At 38.6% G+C, this 21,274-nt stretch overlaps 1 protein-coding gene across 1 annotated transcript in view; it reads left to right on the top strand.

Annotated features, from left to right (window-relative positions):
* The window catches only part of large1 (LARGE xylosyl- and glucuronyltransferase 1), a 75,948-nt gene that overhangs the window by 34,613 nt on the left and 20,061 nt on the right, over positions 1-21,274 (top strand). Inside the window, exons 7-9 of the mRNA XM_026363538.1 lie at positions 14,833-14,937; positions 17,560-17,672; positions 20,131-20,256. Of these exons, the coding sequence (XP_026219323.1) occupies positions 14,833-14,937; positions 17,560-17,672; positions 20,131-20,256 (344 nt within the window). The remainder of the gene's footprint in view (positions 1-14,832; positions 14,938-17,559; positions 17,673-20,130; positions 20,257-21,274) is intronic.

Below are 21,274 nucleotides of genomic sequence, written 5' to 3'. Positions count from 1 at the left end.
TGAAAAGAAACCTAGGGTTGTTCTTATTTGCCTCTATTAATGAGGAGTAATATGAAGTTCTAGCTTTACGCAGGGCTTTTTTATATATTATTAAACTATCTTTCCAGGCTAGGCAATATTCATCTAAATTGGTGGAACGCCACCTCTTTTCCAACTTATGTGATTTCTGCTTTAAGCTACGTATTTGTGAATTGTACCATGGAGTTAACTTCCTCTGACTCACTAGTTTCTTTTTCAGAGGAGCAACAGTATCAAGTATTGTTCCAAGTGAAGCACCAGTACTATTAACAAGATAGTCCACTTGTGCTGGAGTAACATTGAAATAACTGCCTTCCTCTGTGTTGGTACATGGCTCTGAAATAAAAGATGGAATCAGTTCCTTAAATTTGTCAGCAGCATTTTCACATAAACATCTACTGTAGAGAATCTTATCTGTAGGTTAGTAAAGTCTGGTACTGTAAATTCAAATGTAATTAAGAAATGGTCAGATAAAAGAGGGTTTTGGGGAAAAACTATTAACTGATCAACTTCCACACCGTATGTCAGGATTAGATCAAGGGTATGATTAAAACAGTGAGTGGGTTTATTTACATTTTGGGTAAAACCAATGGAGTCTAATAGTGAATTAAATGCAGTGTTGAGTTATCATCAACATCTACATGGATATTAAAGTCACCCACTATAATGACTTTATCTGCACTAAGAACTAAATCAGATAGAAAGTCTGAGAATTCAGTTAAAAACTCAGAGTAAGCGACAGGAGGACGGTACACAATAACAAACAAGACTGGTTTTTGATTTGATTTGAAGAGTGAGGCTCTCAAATGAATTCAAACTATGTTTAGGTCTGGGGTTGATTAATAAACTTGAGTGGAAGATTGCTGCTACTCCTCCACCCCGACCTGTGTTTCTAGGAACATGATAATTAACATGACTTGAGGGGGTCGACTCATTCAGAGAGACATATTCATCCTACTGCAGCCAGGTTTCAGTTAGACAGAATAAGTCTATTTGATGGTCAATTATCAAATCATTTACTAACAGGGATTTAGACGAGAGAGATCTGATATTTAAAAGTCCACATTTGATTGTTGTCTTGTTATTTTGTTCTGAGTAATGACTAAGAAGCCATTTTACCAGCTGTCATACAGCTTCTTCTTTCACTCTTGCATCTTTTCTATCCTACCATTTACCCCCAGTTTTCTGAGGTGATATGGGAGATACCGGACATGGAGGCAGAAAGAGAAGTGTTATAGGAGGACTAGGGAAAACCGAAACTTATCAGCAAGAAAGGGACTTGATATAATTTTGAGTGACCTAAGCAATAATTGCCCATCATTGGTGTGATAAAGTCTTTCCACAGAGCTGCTGAGCTGGAACAAGCTCTATACACTGACACTAGGATTCTAACCTTTCTGACATCCTGCACCCTCAGGCCCAAGGCTTTTGAAAAGAGGATCTCTTGATTCACAGATGTCTTTCCCTGGCGGCCAAACTCATTTGAGAGTGGTCAGATATAGTTCTGAACCTCACCACATGCTAAATAATCTGTCAGTGCCCCTGCACAGTTTGAACTGAGGATGTATTCCACAGAACATTCTTGTCAAGGTTTAACTAGCAATGTCAAAACTCAAGCAACACTTTAAAAAACTACTTTAAAGTGCATGATGAAAGTGACAAAATTAGAAAACAAAATATTCAAACTTCAACTGAAAAGAGTCTCGGACATTAAAGAGAGAACCTGAAGGTCAATTTATTCTGATTGGCGTTTATGTTAAGATTTGAAAAAAAAAAAAAAGAATTTCTCCTTAATCTATCTTTCAAGTTTTAACTGAATTTGTTGAAATCTCCTTTTTTTGTTGGGGCAAGATTTTACAATTTACATCTACAGCTACTGTGGTACTAAATCTGGCCCGGGGTGTAATTATATTTGGCCCACGAGATCATATCAAATGTAAAGTAGAGCTAGGCCCCCAGTATATAGCTCACACACCGCTAATACTACAAATCTCAAAGAATGTTTTGTTGGCGCATTAGTCGAGACCAGTAAGCTCCCCCTCCTTGTATGTTGACAATCTTTCCATACAACCAGTCACATTGGACAGACTTACAGTAATGCACCCCTCCCCAAAAATGGCCAAATAAAAGAGCATAGGTGCACAGTTAGTTAAAAAAAACTCGAGTTTACCTGGCGATTTGCCGACTTTGAAGCCCAGAAATGCAGATTTGAACTGCTCAGTAATCGGTTTGCAGTTGACGTGGAAACCGCACCAACCAACCTCTAAATGGAGCTGGATCCATTTGGAGGCTCAGATCCTAACCCCAGATGTTGATGCACTTGCATCTTGCCGAATTGGCAGGTAGAGATTTCAAGAGTAGAGTAGAAGAAAGTAGAGTGTTCAAACATCTTCCAAACTTTTTCAAGCTTCTGTGTTTCCTAAGCTTCATTGTATTACTAGGCTAGGTGGTCACAGAAATATCTCTATGCATGAACCATTTATGCACCAACATTGGCTATAATAGGGGATATGGCATGGGAATAAAATCTAAACCCTAAATTAAACATAATATGGCCACTTTAATGAGATGGAGCTACAGGTGTTTAACCACCTGAAGTGGTTATACAAATCATAAAAACAAACTTATCACGTTGATATGAAATAAATGTCTGTGCTCACTGTGGAGTCATTTGAATGAACACTACAGCATAAACTTTTCTGCCAATTGCCCATGCTTACTTAGCTTGCTAATTTGCCGATCATTTGCAGAGCAGTTTGTTAATGCATTTAAGAACAATGGGTGCTAATGTTCATGACAAGTTGTGCTTTAATTTAAGCATTAATTTAAACATTGTTCATGATATAAGCCATGCTGCCCTGCTCTTAGCCCCATTTGGGTGACTCTCACCCTGTTCAGACGGATGTCCTGGAGATACTCTTTAAATGGCTTAGGCTGTATACATGTGATTATAGTCCTTTGTGTGTTTTGTGTATGTCTGGAGGACCTAAAATGATGCAGGCTAGAGTTTAATGAACCTTGACCAACAGATTTATTTCCTTGTGAAGAGAAGCCATGATGACAGAAAGTTAAGATAACAACTGAGAAAATGACGGGGATGGCATAACTGGCAGGTATGTACTGTAGATGCAGGTAGTTATGAAAAATAACTAGATGTTTTTTCAACACTAACTATAATTTTTGTGTGAATCAAAGCTGTTGCTTAGTTCATTTGATACTGCCCCATAGTGGTATTTCATTTTGTCTGTACGTAGTGTTTAATTCTGATGATGTGCACAATTGATGCACCAAATTAATGCAGGCTACGCTATGGTGTGTGTGTGTCACTACGTAGTTAACAGCAAGGATAGCTCAAGCCTTAGTGGTACACTTTGATAGCGGTGGGCAAACAAACCATACATACATAAGGTGAAAGCGTGTGAGCTGCAAAGATAGCAAAGAAGATCAAAGGGAAGGATATGGGGAATTGTGTGATTGATGACGTGGAGGCTGTGCAGGTGAGAGTTAGCTTTTTAGGTTGTCTCCAGAGGATCAGCTGAGCTTTAAGAGTTGTTGAATTATGTAAATGTTCTCAGCAGCTGCCTTCTGTACTTAATCCTTACATTTTGAGGATGTTAAAAGGCAGGTATACTCCCCTTTTATCCAGGGTGACTCTCCATATTATCCAAATCAGCAGGGAGAATATTCCAGGGCATAAATATTGTGATGCTTCTGGACATTCTCAAAAGGACAATAATGCACATAGGACGTATGCAGGGAACCAAATTGAAACCTGTCCTGCTACTGTAGTTAATACGCTAAATGCTATCTGTTCTGAATGACACAAGCGTGTTACTATGATAACATCATACACCACAAAGTGACATCATGCCTTACCTAAATCCCTTGACGTTTGTCATCAACAAAGCTAATGGCAGATGATGGTTTAGCAGTGCAACCTCCTAACCACCCTTCCTTGACTCAGGAACACTAAAGTGTATTGCAGTTTTGTAAGCATTGAGAAACTATTTCTTTCTTTCTTTCCTATTTCTTTCCTTGGGATACTAAGGCTTTGTAGCTGATTTCTTATTGTTAAGGGGTGCTGTGATAGAGACAGTTACTTGCGTCGTCATACAAGCTCACTTAACTAGCCTCTTATTTTACCAAGTGGTTTATTTAAGCTCTCTAGTTCTGTGAAGCTCAGCAAGCTCCAAACATATAACCTGGTGACGCACCAGGTGCAATAAGCAAAATAAAATAATAATGGCAATTCAATTCAATTTTGCTTTATTTCTATAGCTCCAAACCACAACAGAAGTCATCTCAAGGCACTTTACAGTGTAAGGTTTAAGACCTTGCAGAGTATAATTGTATAAAAATGATAGAATAAATAGAAAACCCAACAATCCCATTTGAGCAAGCTTTAAGCAACAGTGGATAGGAAAAACTCCCTTTAGAGGAAGAAACCTCCACCAGATTCAGACTTGAACAGACTCAGACTAACTAGACCAGTTGTCACAACTAACTCATATGTGATTGTTGGGTTTCCTTTATAATTTTTAAAACAATTGTACTGTGTAAAGTCTTAAACCTTACACTGTAAAGTGCCTTAAGATGACTTCTCTTGTGATTTGGCGCTATACAAATAAAATTTAATTGAATTGAATTGAATATCCAAAATCAGTTAAGTGCGTTTAGGCTTTCAAAGTTTAAAAAGGTTAACAAGCCTACAGAAGCTTAATACCTGGGAATTGCAGTTGTTCCTGAGTGGCAAAGTCTCTCTGTGACTTGGGACTTAGATGACTGAGGCCTTCACTTGTAACTAATTTGTGTGAACCTCATCTCCTTGGGTTCTCTTCATGCTTCACAAGGCTGCAGTTTAATGCTCATAATGCAACACTGGTATCTAAGATTTAGATCAATATTACATGTACAACATATCACGCTATGTAAAGTTAACAACATTAATAATATAATTAGTTAATTTGTTAATCACATTTTATTTGGACTCATGAATTTCAGTTCATATTATCACAACATATTTCCACCAACTTGGGGAAAAAACAACCTCCACAGGAACAAAATGTCATTACAAAACACTTTCTCAGGTATGATTTGTTTAACATCTCTCCCGATAAGGCTGTTAAATAAAGCTCCCTGGGAGGTGCAGTAGGATGATGAGCTGCTGGAGTGAGGAGTGTTGTGCCTGCTGACCTTGGCATTCATCTGTACTTGTATCAGCACCACTGACTCAGCACTCAAAACTCCCACTGATGTCCTGGTACCTCTCCACAGCTAATTTAAAAACTACCCTATTAGCTGCCTGCATGCTGGGAAATAGATTGTGGATGGCCTGAGGTTTGCTTTGTGGGGACTTTGCCTAGTGAGACATGCACCCATATGCCCAGTTTTGTGATACCTTCTACCTAGGCTGTAATTACTAAATGGCATTTATTGACTTTAATCCTTTAGAGGCCCATAGGCCAGATAGCCAGCGAGTAAATTACAGAATCAGTAGCAACTCCAAAACATAATGTGAATTAATCTGTTTTGAAGGAAAATAAAAAGCTGATGCAGTGGCTTTGTTTGAATAGAACAGTGTTAAAGAATTACCTTGTTTTGATGGAATATTTTCCTAATAAATTCTAAAATTTCTCTTGCTGAAACAGAGAAACAGAGCTTTATCAATTTTGAGTCTTTTTTCTTGACTGTCACCAAAAAGCCTTGGAAACTCACTCTTTTATAGACAGTGCCAGTGGTTAGGGCTTCATGGTCAGTTGGTCACATTTTCTCTTTGTGGATGTTTGGATTTAAAGCAGATTTTTGTAAGTCTGGCACAGAGGTGTCAAAGTTATTGTAGCACTTTGGGGATTTCAAAAGAACACATTGTTGAGTCTTGAATTGTTTTATTATTGGTCAACATGTAGCTCAGTTGGTAGAGCAGTCGTCTATAAACCCCAGGGTCAGTGGTGTGTCGAGGTTTCCTTTGACAACACACCAACACCCCACAGTAGCACCTTTATCCACTGTCCAAACAACAATTTCCCCAAGGGGATCAATAAAGTATGTCATTATCATTATAATTAATCCTTTTACCTGTTCATTTGCTGGTTGAAAAGTGGTGGTTTATAGGCTGCTTAGTTTTGTACCAATCAGTATTTTTTCTGTTATCTCCTTTTAATGACAAATGCATAGAGATTTTGAACTTCTCCTCAACTCTTTGGAGCATTTGAGCTTCCCTCAGCTCGTTCTAGTTTTTTTATCCCACTCTTTGGTCTTGTCAAGCTAATTTTGAGCTGGAGATGCAGTTTTTCTATCTTGTTAACTTTAACATATCTAGCAAATGATAAATGCTGTGTGGGAATAAACTACTTCTGGCTCGCATGTTTTGTAAAACTGTATCAGTGCCCAAGTGGTCATACAGTAATTTAAAGGGAAAATAAATTGAGTTTTATTTTAAGTTTGCTCAAACCGATCTATTTATTGTTAGTGACATTTTCACCAAACCAGTGTGGTTAACCAACACTGAGTAAACAACCATAACATTAACAGTGAGCACAACCACAACAGGAAAAACTCAAATGCAGTGCCTATAAATGGTATTCACCTCCTTGGATGTTTAATCATTTTATTGACATATTTTAAATCAATCATCGTCGATAGGTACAATTCACAAATCCGTAGCTCAAAGCAAGATTCACGTAAGCTAGAAGAGAGGTGGCAGTCCATTGAGATTAATCTTGCCTAGCAGTTTAATATTATATTTTTTAAAAAGCCCTCCGTAAAGTTAGAACCACATATTATTCATCATTAATAGAGGCAAATTAGAACAACCCCAGGCTTTTTTCAACAATGTAGCCAGGCTTACTGTGAGGGAACGGACTGACACGGAGTAAACAGGTACGTACAAAAGGAACTATTTATTAACAACAAAAGGCAGGGACACAGGGAAACCAAACAAACACTAACAAAGTATCAACACAAAAAGACCCAAAACCACGGTGGATTAGAACTAACAAAAACCAGGAACCGACAGACCAAGTAGCAACCTAAAACAACGCAGGAATGCAGGTAAAGAAATATAAAACAACTAAACACACAAATAACTTAACTAACTTAACACAGGACTACACAGCACAAAACCGACAGACAAAAAAAATACAAAAGTAACAAAAGAAAACTACTGTCGAGGGCAAGGCAACACAGGAGCAAACGCCAAAACCAAAAATACAAAGTGACAACAGAAAATCACTGCAGTCGCAGGCAAACAAAACTCACATGTGGGGAAACAGTCCAACAAACAAACGAGGAAGATGACGGACGAACCAGAGTTGCTGAGGACACTATGCAACATGACACACAACACAACGTGACGAACCAGCAGAGAACAAAGGACTGAGGGAAGCTTATAAAACAAAAAGGGGAACACAGGTGAAATGAATCAGTCAATTAAGAGTCCATGGGTTGAGTGGAGGTGGAGGTGCAGGAAGGGAGAAAACAAACAGAAGGGGGAGACAAAAACGTCTAAACAGGCAGGTATGAGGCCTGAATCCTGACACTTACAAGTAGTCATAGCTCTGTTGAGCTAGTATCCCCTTAACTCTCAGCAGGAATTACTTATAACGTACTGTACTTACTTCTTTATAAATAAAATTATAACTATCAGAGAAGAAATACAAATAAAATTGAATTGAAAAATGGAATTGAAGTGAATGCAGCCTTCAGCTTCAATCACAAAAATCACAAAAATGCTACTCTAGTTTTTTCCCCCCTGGAATATTCCTAATTGGAATGTATACTTAACAATGATATAGATTTTCCACCAAAATCCATCTGCTCCCCTCAGCTGTTTTCCAGGACTATTAACTCTAAACATGTCAAATACAGAACTTAGCAGTAACGACATTCATTAAACAGCCTTAAACATACAGTAACAGTTTGACAGTGTGAGCGTCTTACCTTAATTAACATTAAATTCCTGCCCCATCAAGGTAAAAATCTAAAAAAAAAAAAAAAACTATTTGAACTCTGAGCTAACAGACAGCTTTCCTTCATATGATAATAAACATTTTCCCATCATTACTGTTGTGATATGCACAGTTTATGTGTTCCTGTCTGCTGGCAGCTTTATGGGCAGGACAGGTCTTTTTGCCAGTGTAATGCAGTCCAGGAACAACAATCCACTTAACAGTCCAGTTTATCAGTTTTTAATGATTTGTTTACCAGAAAAAAAACAGCATTACCACTTAACAAGTATACTGGAAAGTATACTGTATTACTACATCTATCACTATGTACTGCCTTCATAGCGAGCAAATCTTTCAATTCAGTCGAAACATCACTCCCCTTTACAGCACAGTGATCACATCCGCAGACCAGAGTTTGACTCCAGAGCCCAAGTAGGGTTCAAATTTTGACAAGATGTTGTCACATTGGTTAAGGTTAGAAGTATGTAGAGTGTATGTAGTGACTGTTCATGTTTTCTCTAAGCCAAAACACAGTTCTTTCCTAACCTTAACCATGTAACTGCCTAAGTACAACCTTAAAAAGTGAGTATTTTAGGAAACAATGTTGACTGGATAAACTGTTGTTTCCAAACTTTGTGATTGTCTGACTGCTCATGTTTGTTAAACCATCTATTTTGTTATGGTAGTGCTGTTATGTCCACAATTTTTCGCAAAACGTAAGCAGTGGCTAAAGATGTAAAACAGACAAATAGTTTGAGAAGTGTAATACTGCATGTGATTCTAAATAGTGTTGCTAAATGGTGCTAAATACAATAGTGGGCTTTGTCAGGGAATTCCAACATGAAAAAAATTGCATTAATGATAATTACACAAGTGTGTCGGATAATTGCAATAAAAAGAGAAACCTTTATTAAAAATATGAAGTAAATTAGAAAGAGAAGGGGTGTGCATGATAATTTTGTCAGCATCACTGTTGACAGTGAAATGAAGTTACTCTAGGCACTTTTTTTTATGAAGCCAAAGTAAATCAATTATTATTATGAAGTCCCATTTAAAAAAAAAAAAAAAAAAAAAGTGTTTTGCTTTTGACTTGTAATTGTTTTGCTGCCTTGTCAAGTTCTTACCAGATCTGTGTTCTTTGTTTTGCAGTCTTTCAAAGGGGTTGCCTGCTCTCTGCTGCCTGCTCCAATAGGCTCTCATTAATCTTCCTTACAGCTTTCATTAAAGCTGCCACTTTTACACCCAATCCCACTCTCCAGGCTTCTATCTCCTCCCTAATACCCATCTCCCCGACCATGCCTTCCTTAAAGTTCTCTCTTAGCATGTTGTTTACTCACTTATAGACTCCAATTTTTGTGGGGATTATGTTTCTGCTTGCTATCTTTAAGTAGTTGACCTCTCCGTCCTCTATTTATCAAATGGATAGGAAGCCAGAGACAGCCAGTTATCAGGAGATCATGACAAGATATCATCTTATGTCCAGATAAAGCCAGTGGTAACAAATTGTGCTTTTATTAACTGCATATTTAAATCTACTGCAAACTGTCAGATAGGATAACCAGCCCCTTACTTTTCAAGAGATTGGTTTTTATTCTAATTTGACCTGTCTTGCAAGTCTGTCTCCTCACATGTTAAGTTATACAATGCAGGTATACAATGCTATAAAATGATTATAAATCATATAGTTAGTTTATTTGTAGGAATTATTATTAGCATAATTATGAATTAGGACTGTAAAAACACAAGTTTCTATTTATATATTTTGTGATCAGTGTAGTGCCAATGTTGTACAGTAAGGACTCAATTCTATATACACAGATGTTAGTCATGATAAGGCCTGATAGTAACATGTAGCAACTTTCCAAATGCAGGTGAATTTTAGCAATGGCATGTAACACAGTCACTTCCACTAGTCATTTTGGCAGATCGAATTTTATACAAATATATATTGCACAATAAAACTTCTGTTGGCATTACAGAAACAGGCAATCGTTACAAACTGTCTGCAGCAAACACATGAACCTGTTCATGACAGTGGTCTGCCGGACATTGAACACATTCAACACCAAGTGATTTAAGCAAAACTCAAACTTGTCCCATAGACAGAAATGGCAATTTGATTTTGTTTTCTGCAAGGAGTAGAGAACCCCCTCTAATGTAAACACACTAGATTTAAAAGAGAAAGTTCTTACTTAGGCATGAATACAGGATTTGGTCTTAAAATGGTCAAACTTCTATACTCTCTGATATTAAGACAGGTTGGTGAGACCTACTTACAAACAACTTCAGACTGGGGGAGTTTTAAAGTGAGTGATTACACCAATTAGACAACACAACAAGGTGTTGTGGTTTTATTGTTGGCTCTTATCAGCAGGTATCAGAACACCTATCAATTATGTTTCCATAGGCTACAAGTAAACTGCAATCATAAATACAGTTTTGCAGGTTTGCAGTTTGGCAAGCAGATCATATGTTTGCAATTAATGTGAATGACAAGTTGCAAATATGTCGACATGGCGTGCTCCCCAGTTGTTTTTGTTAGTTTGTCCTGTCTTTAGCTATATATTCCTACAATTATTTTCACCAAAGACGAATTGATGGACATTCGGCAGTACACACCCAATATTTCACCTGTTTTCGACTATTGGCGGAGCAGCGGCACTGATCAAACGCTTTAGCACGCACAGACAGCGAATCGGCGCGCTGGTGAAGCTTAGACAGCGCGGATTTAGAATGGTGCTGTCAGGCATTCACCTGGCGAATCTCCGCTCTCTACCTAACAAACTTCTCCTGCGCTCATCAAGTAACAAGGATTTTACACAATCTGCTGCTCTGTGTTTCACGGAAAAATCTGTTTGACAGCGAGCTACTTCTGCTGGGCTTTCAGCTGTTTAAAGCAGACCGCAGCGCAGAATCAACGGGAAATCCGGTGGTTACGGGATATGATGGAAGGTGGTGTACAGATGTAACTGTGTTAAAGAGGATGTGCTGTTCATGATTATAACATCATCAGATCACAGACTGGCAAAAGGATTTACAAGCCTGTTTCGACCTCACTAATTGGAGTGTAAATGATCTGGACAAGGTCACGGAATCTGTAACGTCTAATATCAGTTTCTGAGAATGTATGTGCATTCCTACCAGGACTCACTTACAACGACAAACCATGGTTCACTGCAAAACTCGGACAACTCCGTCAAGCCATGACTACAGGCCTGTGGCTCTAAAGTCTGTGGTCATGAAGTCATTGAAAAACTGCTGCCCACCTGAAGGACATTACTGCACCCTTGCTGGATCCTTGTTAGTTTGTTGCTAGTTCGTTAGTTAGAGCAAAATGGTCTGTGGATGATGCAGTCAATCTGGGACTGCATTATGTTCTGCAACATCTCAACAGACGAGGGACTTAAAGATCCTTTGATTGGTGAATGATTGGCTGACCTGCTGCTCCTCCTACGGTAGGCATATCGTATCACTTCCTGTTGTCGACGCTGACTCGCTATTGCACACACAGTTGCTCTGTGTTTGTTCTGATAACTTTAACCAACTTAAAATTAAATTAATAGTTTTAGTGAACAGCACTACTGGCGTGTGTTGCTTAAGGACCGTTCATAATACTCAATACTCTTGTTTTCTTGTGTTGTGAGGTCTTATAGCTCTACTCTTGTTAGCCATGGCTGCTTCTACCTCTTCTTCTTCTCCCTCTTCTTCTCCTGCTCTTTCTTGCTCGGTTTGTCATGTGTTGAGTTTCACCTCACCCTCCTTTAGTGAGAATAGGATTTGTGATAAATGTAGTTTATTTTCAGCATTGGAGGCAAGGCTGAGTGATTTGGAGACTCGGCTCCGCACCATGGAAAATAAGCCAGCCTAGCTCCCGTTAGGTGTCCCCTGGCAGGTACCGAGCAGCCGGGAAGTCAGGCCGCCTGGGTTACGGTTTGTAGGAAGCATAAGCCTAGACACTTGCCCAAGGTTCACCACGACCAGGTTCACGTTTTTAACCGATTTTCCCCAAACAGCAACACACCTGCTGAGAAACCCACTCTGGTCATTGGCAGCTCTATAGTGAGAAATGTGAAGTCAGAGACTCCAGCGGCCATAGTCAAGTGTATTCCCAGGGCCAGAGCGGGCGAGGTCGAGTCCTATTTGAAACTCCTGTGTGAGGATAAACGTAAATACAGTAAAATTATTATTTACACAGGAGTTAATTACGCCCGATTACGCCAATCGGAAGTCACCAAAATTAACGTTGAATCGGTGTGTAACTTTGCTAAAACGATGTTGGACTCCGTAGTTTTCTCTGGGCCCCTTTCCAATCTGACCAGTGACGACATTTTAAGCCACATGACGTCATTTAACCGCTGGCTGTCTAAATGGTATACAACGTACAATACGCATACAACGTGGGCTACATAGACAATTGGAAAACGTTTTGGAGAAAACCTGGGCTGATTAGAAGAGACGGCATCCATCCCATTTTAGATGGTGCGTCTCAAATCTCTAGAAATATGGCAGAGTTTATTAGATGACCTAAACCCTGACATGTGGAGTGGAGCCCAGGACACACTCTTAGACACCTCTCTGCAGCTTCCTTACAGCCATCACCTCCCAAAAACTACCATAACCCCATAGAGACGGTGTCTGCTCCCCGACCACCTAAATTATTTATATCAAGAACCAACACAAGAGGAGTGATTCATAAGAACCTAATACAAATAAAGACGACTCCTCTCAGAACAAAATAAAAAGAAAACAATCAAATATGGACTGTTAAATATCAGATCTCTCTCGTCTAAATCCCTGTTAGTGAATGATCAAATTCCTACAAGCACAGGTTGGGGTGGAGGAGTAGCAGCAATCTTCCACTCAAGTTTATTAATCAACCCCAGACCTAAACATAGTTTGAATTCATTTGAGAGCCTCACTCTTAGCCTCTCTGATCCTAACTGTAAAAATCAAAAACCAGTCTTGTTTGTTATTGTGTATTGTCCTCCTGTCCCGTACTCTGAGTTTTTAACTGAATTCTCAGACTTTCTTTCTGTTTCAGTTCTTAGTGCAGATAAAGTCATTATAGTGGAAGACTTTAATGTCCATGTAGATGTTGATGATAACTGCCTCAACACTGCATTTAATTCACTATTAGACTCCATTGGTTTTACCCAAAATGTAAATAAACCCACTCACTGTTTTAATCACACCCTTGATCCTATTCTGACATACGGTGTGGAAATCGATCATTTAATAGTTTTTCCCCAAAACCCTCTTTTAACTGACCATTTTTTAATTGCATTTGAATTTACAGTACCAAACTTTATTACATCTACAGATAAGATTCACTACAGTAGATGTTTATGTGAAAATGCTGTCAACAAATTTAAGGGACTTATTCCATCTTTTAATTCAGAGCTATGTACCAACACAGAGGAGGGCAGTTATATCAACGTTACTGGGACTATCTTGTTAATAGTGCTGATGCTTCACTCTGAACAATACTTGATACTGTAGTTGTGTTTCCTCCTCCCTGTCTCCCTCTCTTTGTACTTTTCTGCAGGTATGCTTGGCCTGGAGCTGTACATCTCCAGAATCCAGTTGACCTGCCCAATGTTCTTGCTGCTTGTTGTTGTCTTTGTTACCTGCTGTTCTTATCTCTCTTTCCACTCACCCCAACCGGTCGAGGCAGAGGGCCGCCCATTATGAGCCTTGTTCTGCTCGAGGTTTCTTCCTCTAAAGGGAGTTTTTCCCCTCCACTGTTGTTAAAGCTTGCTCAAATGGGATTGTTGGGTTATCATTTTTTGTCTAATTATTCTCTGTAAGGTCCTAAACCTTGCACTATAAAGTACCCTGAGATAACTTCTGTTGTGAATTGACGCGATACAAATAAAACTGAATTGAATTTAATTGAATTTTTGTGGACTCCAGCAACACTATCAACCGAAACCTCATCCTGCCCAGATTAACTCTCTGTGTCCATCTCCATCTGTCAGTGGATCAACAACTTTCTGACAGTCAGACAGCAGCTAGTGAGACTAGGGAAATTTACATCCAGCACCTGTATAATCAGCTCCTCAGGGACGTGTTCTTTCCCCACTGCTCTTCTCAATCTCCACCAACGACTGCACTTCAAAGGACCCCTCTGTCAAGCTCCTAAAGTTTGCAGATGACACCACTCTCCTCGACCTCATTTAGGATGGTGAGAAATCTGCTTAGAGACAGGAGGCTAAAGAGCTGACTGTCAAGTGCAGTCTTACCAACCTGAACTTTAATACACTCAAAACAATAGAGATGATTGTGGACTTCAGGAGAAACCCCCATGCTCTCCCCACATTCACCATTATAGATAGCACTCTAACCTGAGAAGACTACATTGGATAGTCCAGACTGCTAAGGGAATCCTTGGTACAACCCTCCCTACTCTCAAAAAACTGTACTTATCCAGAGTCAACAAAAGGGCTAAAAAAATCACTCTAGACCCCTCACATCCAGTCCACTACCTTTTGAACTGTTTGCCGTCTGGTTGAGGCTAGAGATCCATGCGCAGAGAGCTTCTTCCCTCAGGCAATCCATCTTATGAACACTTATCTATACACTATCTATGCACTTATATATAGTACTTATGAACATAATAAACATGCACATACAAAACTATCTATTGTTATATACTTGATTACATGATTTTGATGCCATTTTAAAGTATCAGATGTTAGAGTAGACAGAACAGCAAAAGAAGAAAATATACTCTATAATTTAACTATATAACTTCCCCCATCACATATTATGTTCTCTGAGAGAAAATTTAAAAGTTTATCTTTGTGAGAATCTTTAGATAAAAAAGTCAATAATGAAATAATAATGATGATGTGTTTTCTGTGTTCAGGTCAGCAGGTCCTGGGTCTGGTGGAGAACCAGAGTGACTGGTACCTGGGGAACCTGTGGAAGAACCATCGGCCCTGGCCAGCTCTGGGAAGAGGGTTCAACACTGGTAAGTTCACAATGACATGTTAGCTGGGTCACATCTAAAACTGTTCCTACATTTATTGTATATTACACACTTATTCTACAGAGATTAGCAGTCTGTGTTTGTTTTAGTAGGCATTTCTTTAATTCATTATCCTATGAAAATCTATATGCAAAACTCTTGATTTTTGACTGTTTTGTGTAAAGAGCTGCAAAATACAAAAGCACATCAGGATGTTAGTTAGGTTCCAGAAAATATTCTGCCTTCTAGATCCTCTTGAAACTAGACACCCGCATGCGTTTGTCCTTTTGCTTAGTTCTGATCTAGGGTCTTTCCCTCCTTTCTGTTGTGGCCAGTTTGTGCTGCTCTGTAAGAGAGTACAACACAGTGTTGTATATGCATATATACATATAGTTCATGTACGTTTGTAGTGACAACCATAACATTGCATAGTACGTTATTGAATCTGCTGTCCAGCTAGTGTCACAGATTTTCTGGTAATCTGTCTTTTGACAGTTTTGTGGTGAAGAGAAACATAACCTCTGGGATCACCCAAGGCAGGAAACATGTTGTTTCCTATGTATGTTTTCTCTGTCTGTGACCCCATACATTCTGCACCACTCCTTTAGTTGTGATGATGGCATTTGGGCACATTTTCTTCCCCTCCAAATGGTTCCAGGTCACATATTGTAAAGTAAAAGACAGTCTTGGTAAAATACACATTTGAATACATATTAGATAAGATGTTTTATTTGGTGCTTGCAGTGGTTTGTAGCATGTGGTCCTTTTTTCCTTCCAACGGATAATTAAAAGAATACTAAAGAAATGCTAAAATAACTGTGATAATGTGAAAGGCATTGCTCATAGTGACGAAGCTACAGATAATTATCTCCTGAATGTGCATCTTTTCACCTTTGCTCAGCAGTTTCAGATGATGACTTTCAGCTCATTGTTTAGCTTGTACATTGACTGCTCTGCTTTACTTTCATGGCTCTCATTAGCATCTTTCAGACATGTCAAAATGCAAATGTCTGAGACACACGACCTAGTGATTACCCGGACTTTATCCCAGTATATAGTGCAGGTAATATTGGGGTTGGATCTTCTTCATGACTCCCACATGGTGCCCCTACCTCTTGCTGAAATCAAGTGAGTTTTCTTTTTTACAGAAAAGATTGCTTCTTCAGGGAGGTGGCTGGCAACACTGTGAGAGAGACACACAGACACCCAGTGCTTTTTTTAGAATAATAAAATAAAAAAAAAAAAAAAACAGTAATGGTGATGGTTATAATTAATTAAGTAAAGTAAGTAGAATCATGTTCATTTGGACCTTTCTGATCCTTTCTTTCTGTACATGTGTAAGGCCAAGGAAATACTTGCTTGCACAACGGTCTACTTTGATTTTGGGAACATGAACATGGCAAGTACTGTATACACTGGCCTTAAAAGTGATATACACTGTCCTCAAATACAAATGCTGGTGTGTGTGTGTGGATTAGCAGCTGTTTAAAGGCACTGGTGATGGAGCTGCCTGTAACAAAAGTGAAGTAATGTAAAGTATGTTTTACATGAATAATAATGAATAAAGTACTGCAGTGCCAGAGTATTGACTGCAGTAAAATGTCCAACACTGGTCAGCTACCAGATTGCATTAATTCTTTTGTTCACTTATGTTCACTTTTCCTCTGAGATAGTCTTCACATTTTAAAGCATGGTAGTGGGGCTGATTGAGGCTGTTTCTCTCAGTGTAAGAATGGAGTGTATTTTTCACAGCCATTAATAAAATATGCAGATATCCACCAGGCTTGTTAAAAGGCTGTATGGAAAAAAATATTTTAAGGTATGGGGCATCATTTCACAGAGCCTCCCAGCAGTTGATCGTGCAAGTGATTGGTTTCCAGTACACGTTGTTATTATTTTCCCCTGCCTGTATATATTGTTTTTTTTTCTTTCAAATTCAGCAGCAGGCTTTCTTTCTGAAGATGCGTGATTCTCTGTGCTGTTTGTAGCACATGGATAATCTTTATATTGACTACAACCCAAAACAAACAGCACGTCCTGCTGCAGCAGCTCTGTGAATTTTACAGCAGACACATTTCAGCAAGAGCTAACACAGCTGGGGGGAGGGGTTGGGAGTATGTGCTGCATGTACACAAAACAATGCTTTGACAGAAAACCTTCAGTTTATCTGTGGTTGCGGCTTTGTGGCAAGGGCCACAGCAACAGATGGAGCACAGCACGATATGAAAGATGGTTTGTTTGTTCCAATGTGAAAAATTACTCACCATGTCTCTCCCTCTGGAAATTGGCTGCTTGATTTTATTTGTAGCAGCCAGGAAGATTTCTTTCAACAGCCAGGGAACTGATGAGATGTTTTAGTTTTCCCTTTTTGTTGGTGGACAGAGCAGAAAACTGAAGCTCATAAGGTGACACATCCAGTGTCACTTTGTCTTTAAGCTTCAAATTGACACCTTTATCTCAGAAAACACAAAACTATGAGTCAGAGCCTCATGATGGTATTTTATCACTTTAACCAGACAGCAAGATACTAATCTATTTTTTCTGAAGCTACCATATCTCTGCTGCATGCATGCATGTTTTATATATATATATATGTGTGTGTGTGTGTGTGTGTGCACTTTCTAGGTGTGATTTTGCTTCTCCTGGATCGATTACGGAAGCTCAGATGGGAGCAGATGTGGAGGCTGACTGCAGAGAGGGAGCTAATGAGCATGCTGTCCACCTCTCTGGCAGACCAGGTAACATGTCTTTACACCTCAGACATACTGCATTTGTCAGCTTTAGGTAAAAGTTGCCATTTCACACAGGCAAATCATCTTTGGCAATGTGTTGAAGTTGATCACCAAATTGTAATCTGATTACTTAAACCACTTCCTAAGGTGGCCTGGGAAGTGGTTTAACCTCTTACCACTATATTTGGCAGTGCAAAGCTTTATTTATGCTTTCACTTTGAATATATGCAAATTCTATGCTGTTGAAAAGTGCGAATAGGTTTTATGCCAATCTGCTATACTATAAACAATTTTGATGAACATGGCCTGACAACACATCCTACATTCTACATTATTACTTAGGATGCTGCACCTCATCATCTGTCATCTCATTATGAGCATGCCCCAACATTGTCAGGCATGAATACAAGTACAATTTTCAAACAATGTGGCATCCTTTTATTTCTAACACGGTACCCAGTCCATATCAGTATAGATAACCAAAAACATTTTTTTCTCTATTGAGATCTGATGTGTTTTCAGAGTGTTCCTTTAATACTTTTTGAGCAGTATATTAATACAATGTGGACATAATTCCTTGAATACAGTGTGCTGTAAGTGTCAGTTGAGGTGATACTAAACAATACGGTCAGTGTGTGTTGACTGAAGCCATTTTATCTACAGAGACGAGAAGTGGTAGAGTAAGAGAGCAACAATGAGCACTTCTAATCATGGTTTAGGCCACAGGACGGAAGAAATGTTGCACCTAAACGTTTCATCTTGTGCCACTGTGGTTTATAAAATACCCACTCAAAAATGGTGATATATGTATTAGTACTACTTCTATTCTTCCCCATGTATCCTGAAGGTCAGAAACAGGTGTTATCGCTACCAGTGCGGAATTCCTAATCGAACATCGTAAGGTCAGACACTGAAACCTTGGTCAAGGGTCTATGTGTTATCTTGGGGCTATTCAGAGCGTATTAGAGAGGTACATTTATGAGATTTTAATTAAATCTTCATTAAGTAAAATCCTACAAGGTATGCAGTTTGGAAAACGAACAGGGCTTTGGAAATCACTTCAGCATTCCATCTGCCTTCTGTCGTATAAGCTCTTCCAATGGGCTGTCAGTCCTCTTTATTACAGTGTTCATTATGTGGCTGTAGAGGTTTTATGTCTCCCATTAGGACGCTGGAATCTGTCACTGAGACTCTTGTCTCATGATCTCACAAGGATCTTTGTCTAAAAAGGCTCTGTGATGTAATCAAAGGACATAGCCTCAAAGCTATTTGCAGTATTTGGCTTTACAACTGTGATTACACATAAATTAAGAATTAAAGCTAGAATATCTGGAGTACAAAACTTTAACAAGACACAGGGAGAGTTGGGTTTGTTAAACTGCCCTCACAATAGTAACATCTAGAGAGAATGAGCTAGTTTATATTTTTATTTAAGGTGAATAAATCAATTACGGGATGTTGATGTTGTACTGTGTCAAAATGTTTTCAAAAATAACAAATCTGCCAGGCTGAACTGAAGCACACTGCTTGTAGAGTATAATATGATGGATGATATATTTCAGCCGTAAAAACTTGGACTTGATGTCTTGGACCTCTGTAATTGCTCAACTCATGGTCACGTAATCATTTTCCACCATCCTTAATTTCTAACCCCATGTTAAAACCTCATCTTGTTTATATCGGTTTGCTGTCTGCTCATTTTTACTGGCACATTGAACATTTGCCACCTCCAGCAGTCAGTGTTGCCACACAGTGGAAACCGTAAAATAGAACTGCCTTAATCTTAATGTCCCCAATAGTGTTTACAATGGAACCTGTTCTGCATTTAATATATGCTTATGTGCTTTAGATTTAGTTTGTTTTATATTTTTATAAATTTTAGCACATTTTAGAACATAAACTTAAATTTTAAATCGTAACCTGTTTTTAACATGTATTTTGATATATCTTTTATTTGCTTACTTGTTCTAAGCATGCTGAAAGTATGCCTGTTCACATCGTTGTTGTGTACCATGAATAATTCTATCATGAGATTCTCTCTCACACACACACACGCACACACACACACACACACACACACACGCACACACACACACAGTCTAAGGTCATGTATTACCATGAACTTGTACTATTGTTAATGCTAAAAATAATGCTATTATTGCTACTTTCTTTTCCTATTGATAGCTTTATGAGATATGACGTGTTACAGCCACATGCCTAATAATGTTACATTCTCTGTTTATTCAATAAATTGCTGCATTTTAAAGGATGTTGCAACATTACTGACTGGCAGAGAATGTTACTTGATATTATCAGCAGTGTATCTAAGCATGACTGCATATCCCTTGTGCAGAGAAATTATATGAACAGAATAATCTCAAAAATAGAAAATGATAATAAAGGAGGAAATACTTGGTTAGAGTTATTTTAGAGTTATTTGATGGTTTTGTGTATTTGTATGTAGGACATCTTTAATGCTGTGATCAAGCAGAACCCATTCCTGGTCCACCAGCTGCCCTGCTTCTGGAATGTCCAGCTGTCTGACCATACCCGGTCTGAGAAGTGCTACAAAGATGTTTCAGATCTCAAGGTGAGGCCTGTTAGTCACAGTGGGTATGCACTCAACATAAACATCAATCATAAGCCAACCTACATGATTAGTTCTATTTTTAGGCAGAGTAAAAGCAGGATTTTGTTTACCTTGAAAAGACATTGTGTGTTTTCCAGGCTCCAGGAGATGTGACAAGCTATCCAAGCCAGTTAGTACTTTGTAGTATGTGGACAAATGTGAGTGTATATCTACAGAATATAGAACTTCAAATATATTGCTGACTTAAGCTTCTTGCCTATTCAATGAAAAGCATTTCCTCAGACTTCAGCTGTTCATAAAAGGCAAGGCTCCAAAACAGACAACCATCTGTACAGATTTAGTCTCCAGTTCTTGTAATGGTCAGTAGGGTCTGAGTGTGTTTGTAGTGGTTATACCACTGTTAGCTCTGTTTAAATAGCTGCTCAAACATACATTATCATTTAAAATGAGTTCATATCAAATTAAGATCTATTACGATCTACAATATTAAGTGGTTACCAATCGAGGATTCATCTCACCTGAACAATTAGTTAAGGTTTTTAAGGAATAGTTGTAGACAACAGGACCAACAGGTTTCCATCAAGTGCTAATTACTGAGTGATTCCACAGGGTTCATGAACTTAAAATAAGTTACAACAATTTTTGAATTGTTGTAAGATTTAGAAATGTTTTAAAATCCTGTCTCATTCAGAACTAGTAATACTAAATAAATAATTAATTTCCATTATTATTAAGGTCTCAGTCATTTAATTTAGCTCCTCTAATGAGTGCAGTGGTTAAACTTCACAAATCAATAGTGATTATTGCTCCAATAATAAAATTATAGGGTAGAAGGTTTTGAAGGTCTGTGGGCACTGATTGACAGTTGGGAATGACAGTTGACTGCTGGATGCTCCTAGACTGACAACAAATCAGACTCCCAGAACTTCGGCTTTATGAGATAAATGCTAAATCATTTAGCAACGCATACCCTTTACCTTTTGTGGTTCATTAAGTAGCAAGAGGGGAGCCTAGCTAG

Source organism: Anabas testudineus, chromosome 23 (genome assembly GCF_900324465.2).
Source record: "Anabas testudineus chromosome 23, fAnaTes1.2, whole genome shotgun sequence".
Classification (NCBI taxonomy): domain Eukaryota; kingdom Metazoa; phylum Chordata; class Actinopteri; order Anabantiformes; family Anabantidae; genus Anabas; species Anabas testudineus.
This window is presented reverse-complemented; position numbering and strand designations above follow the sequence as displayed.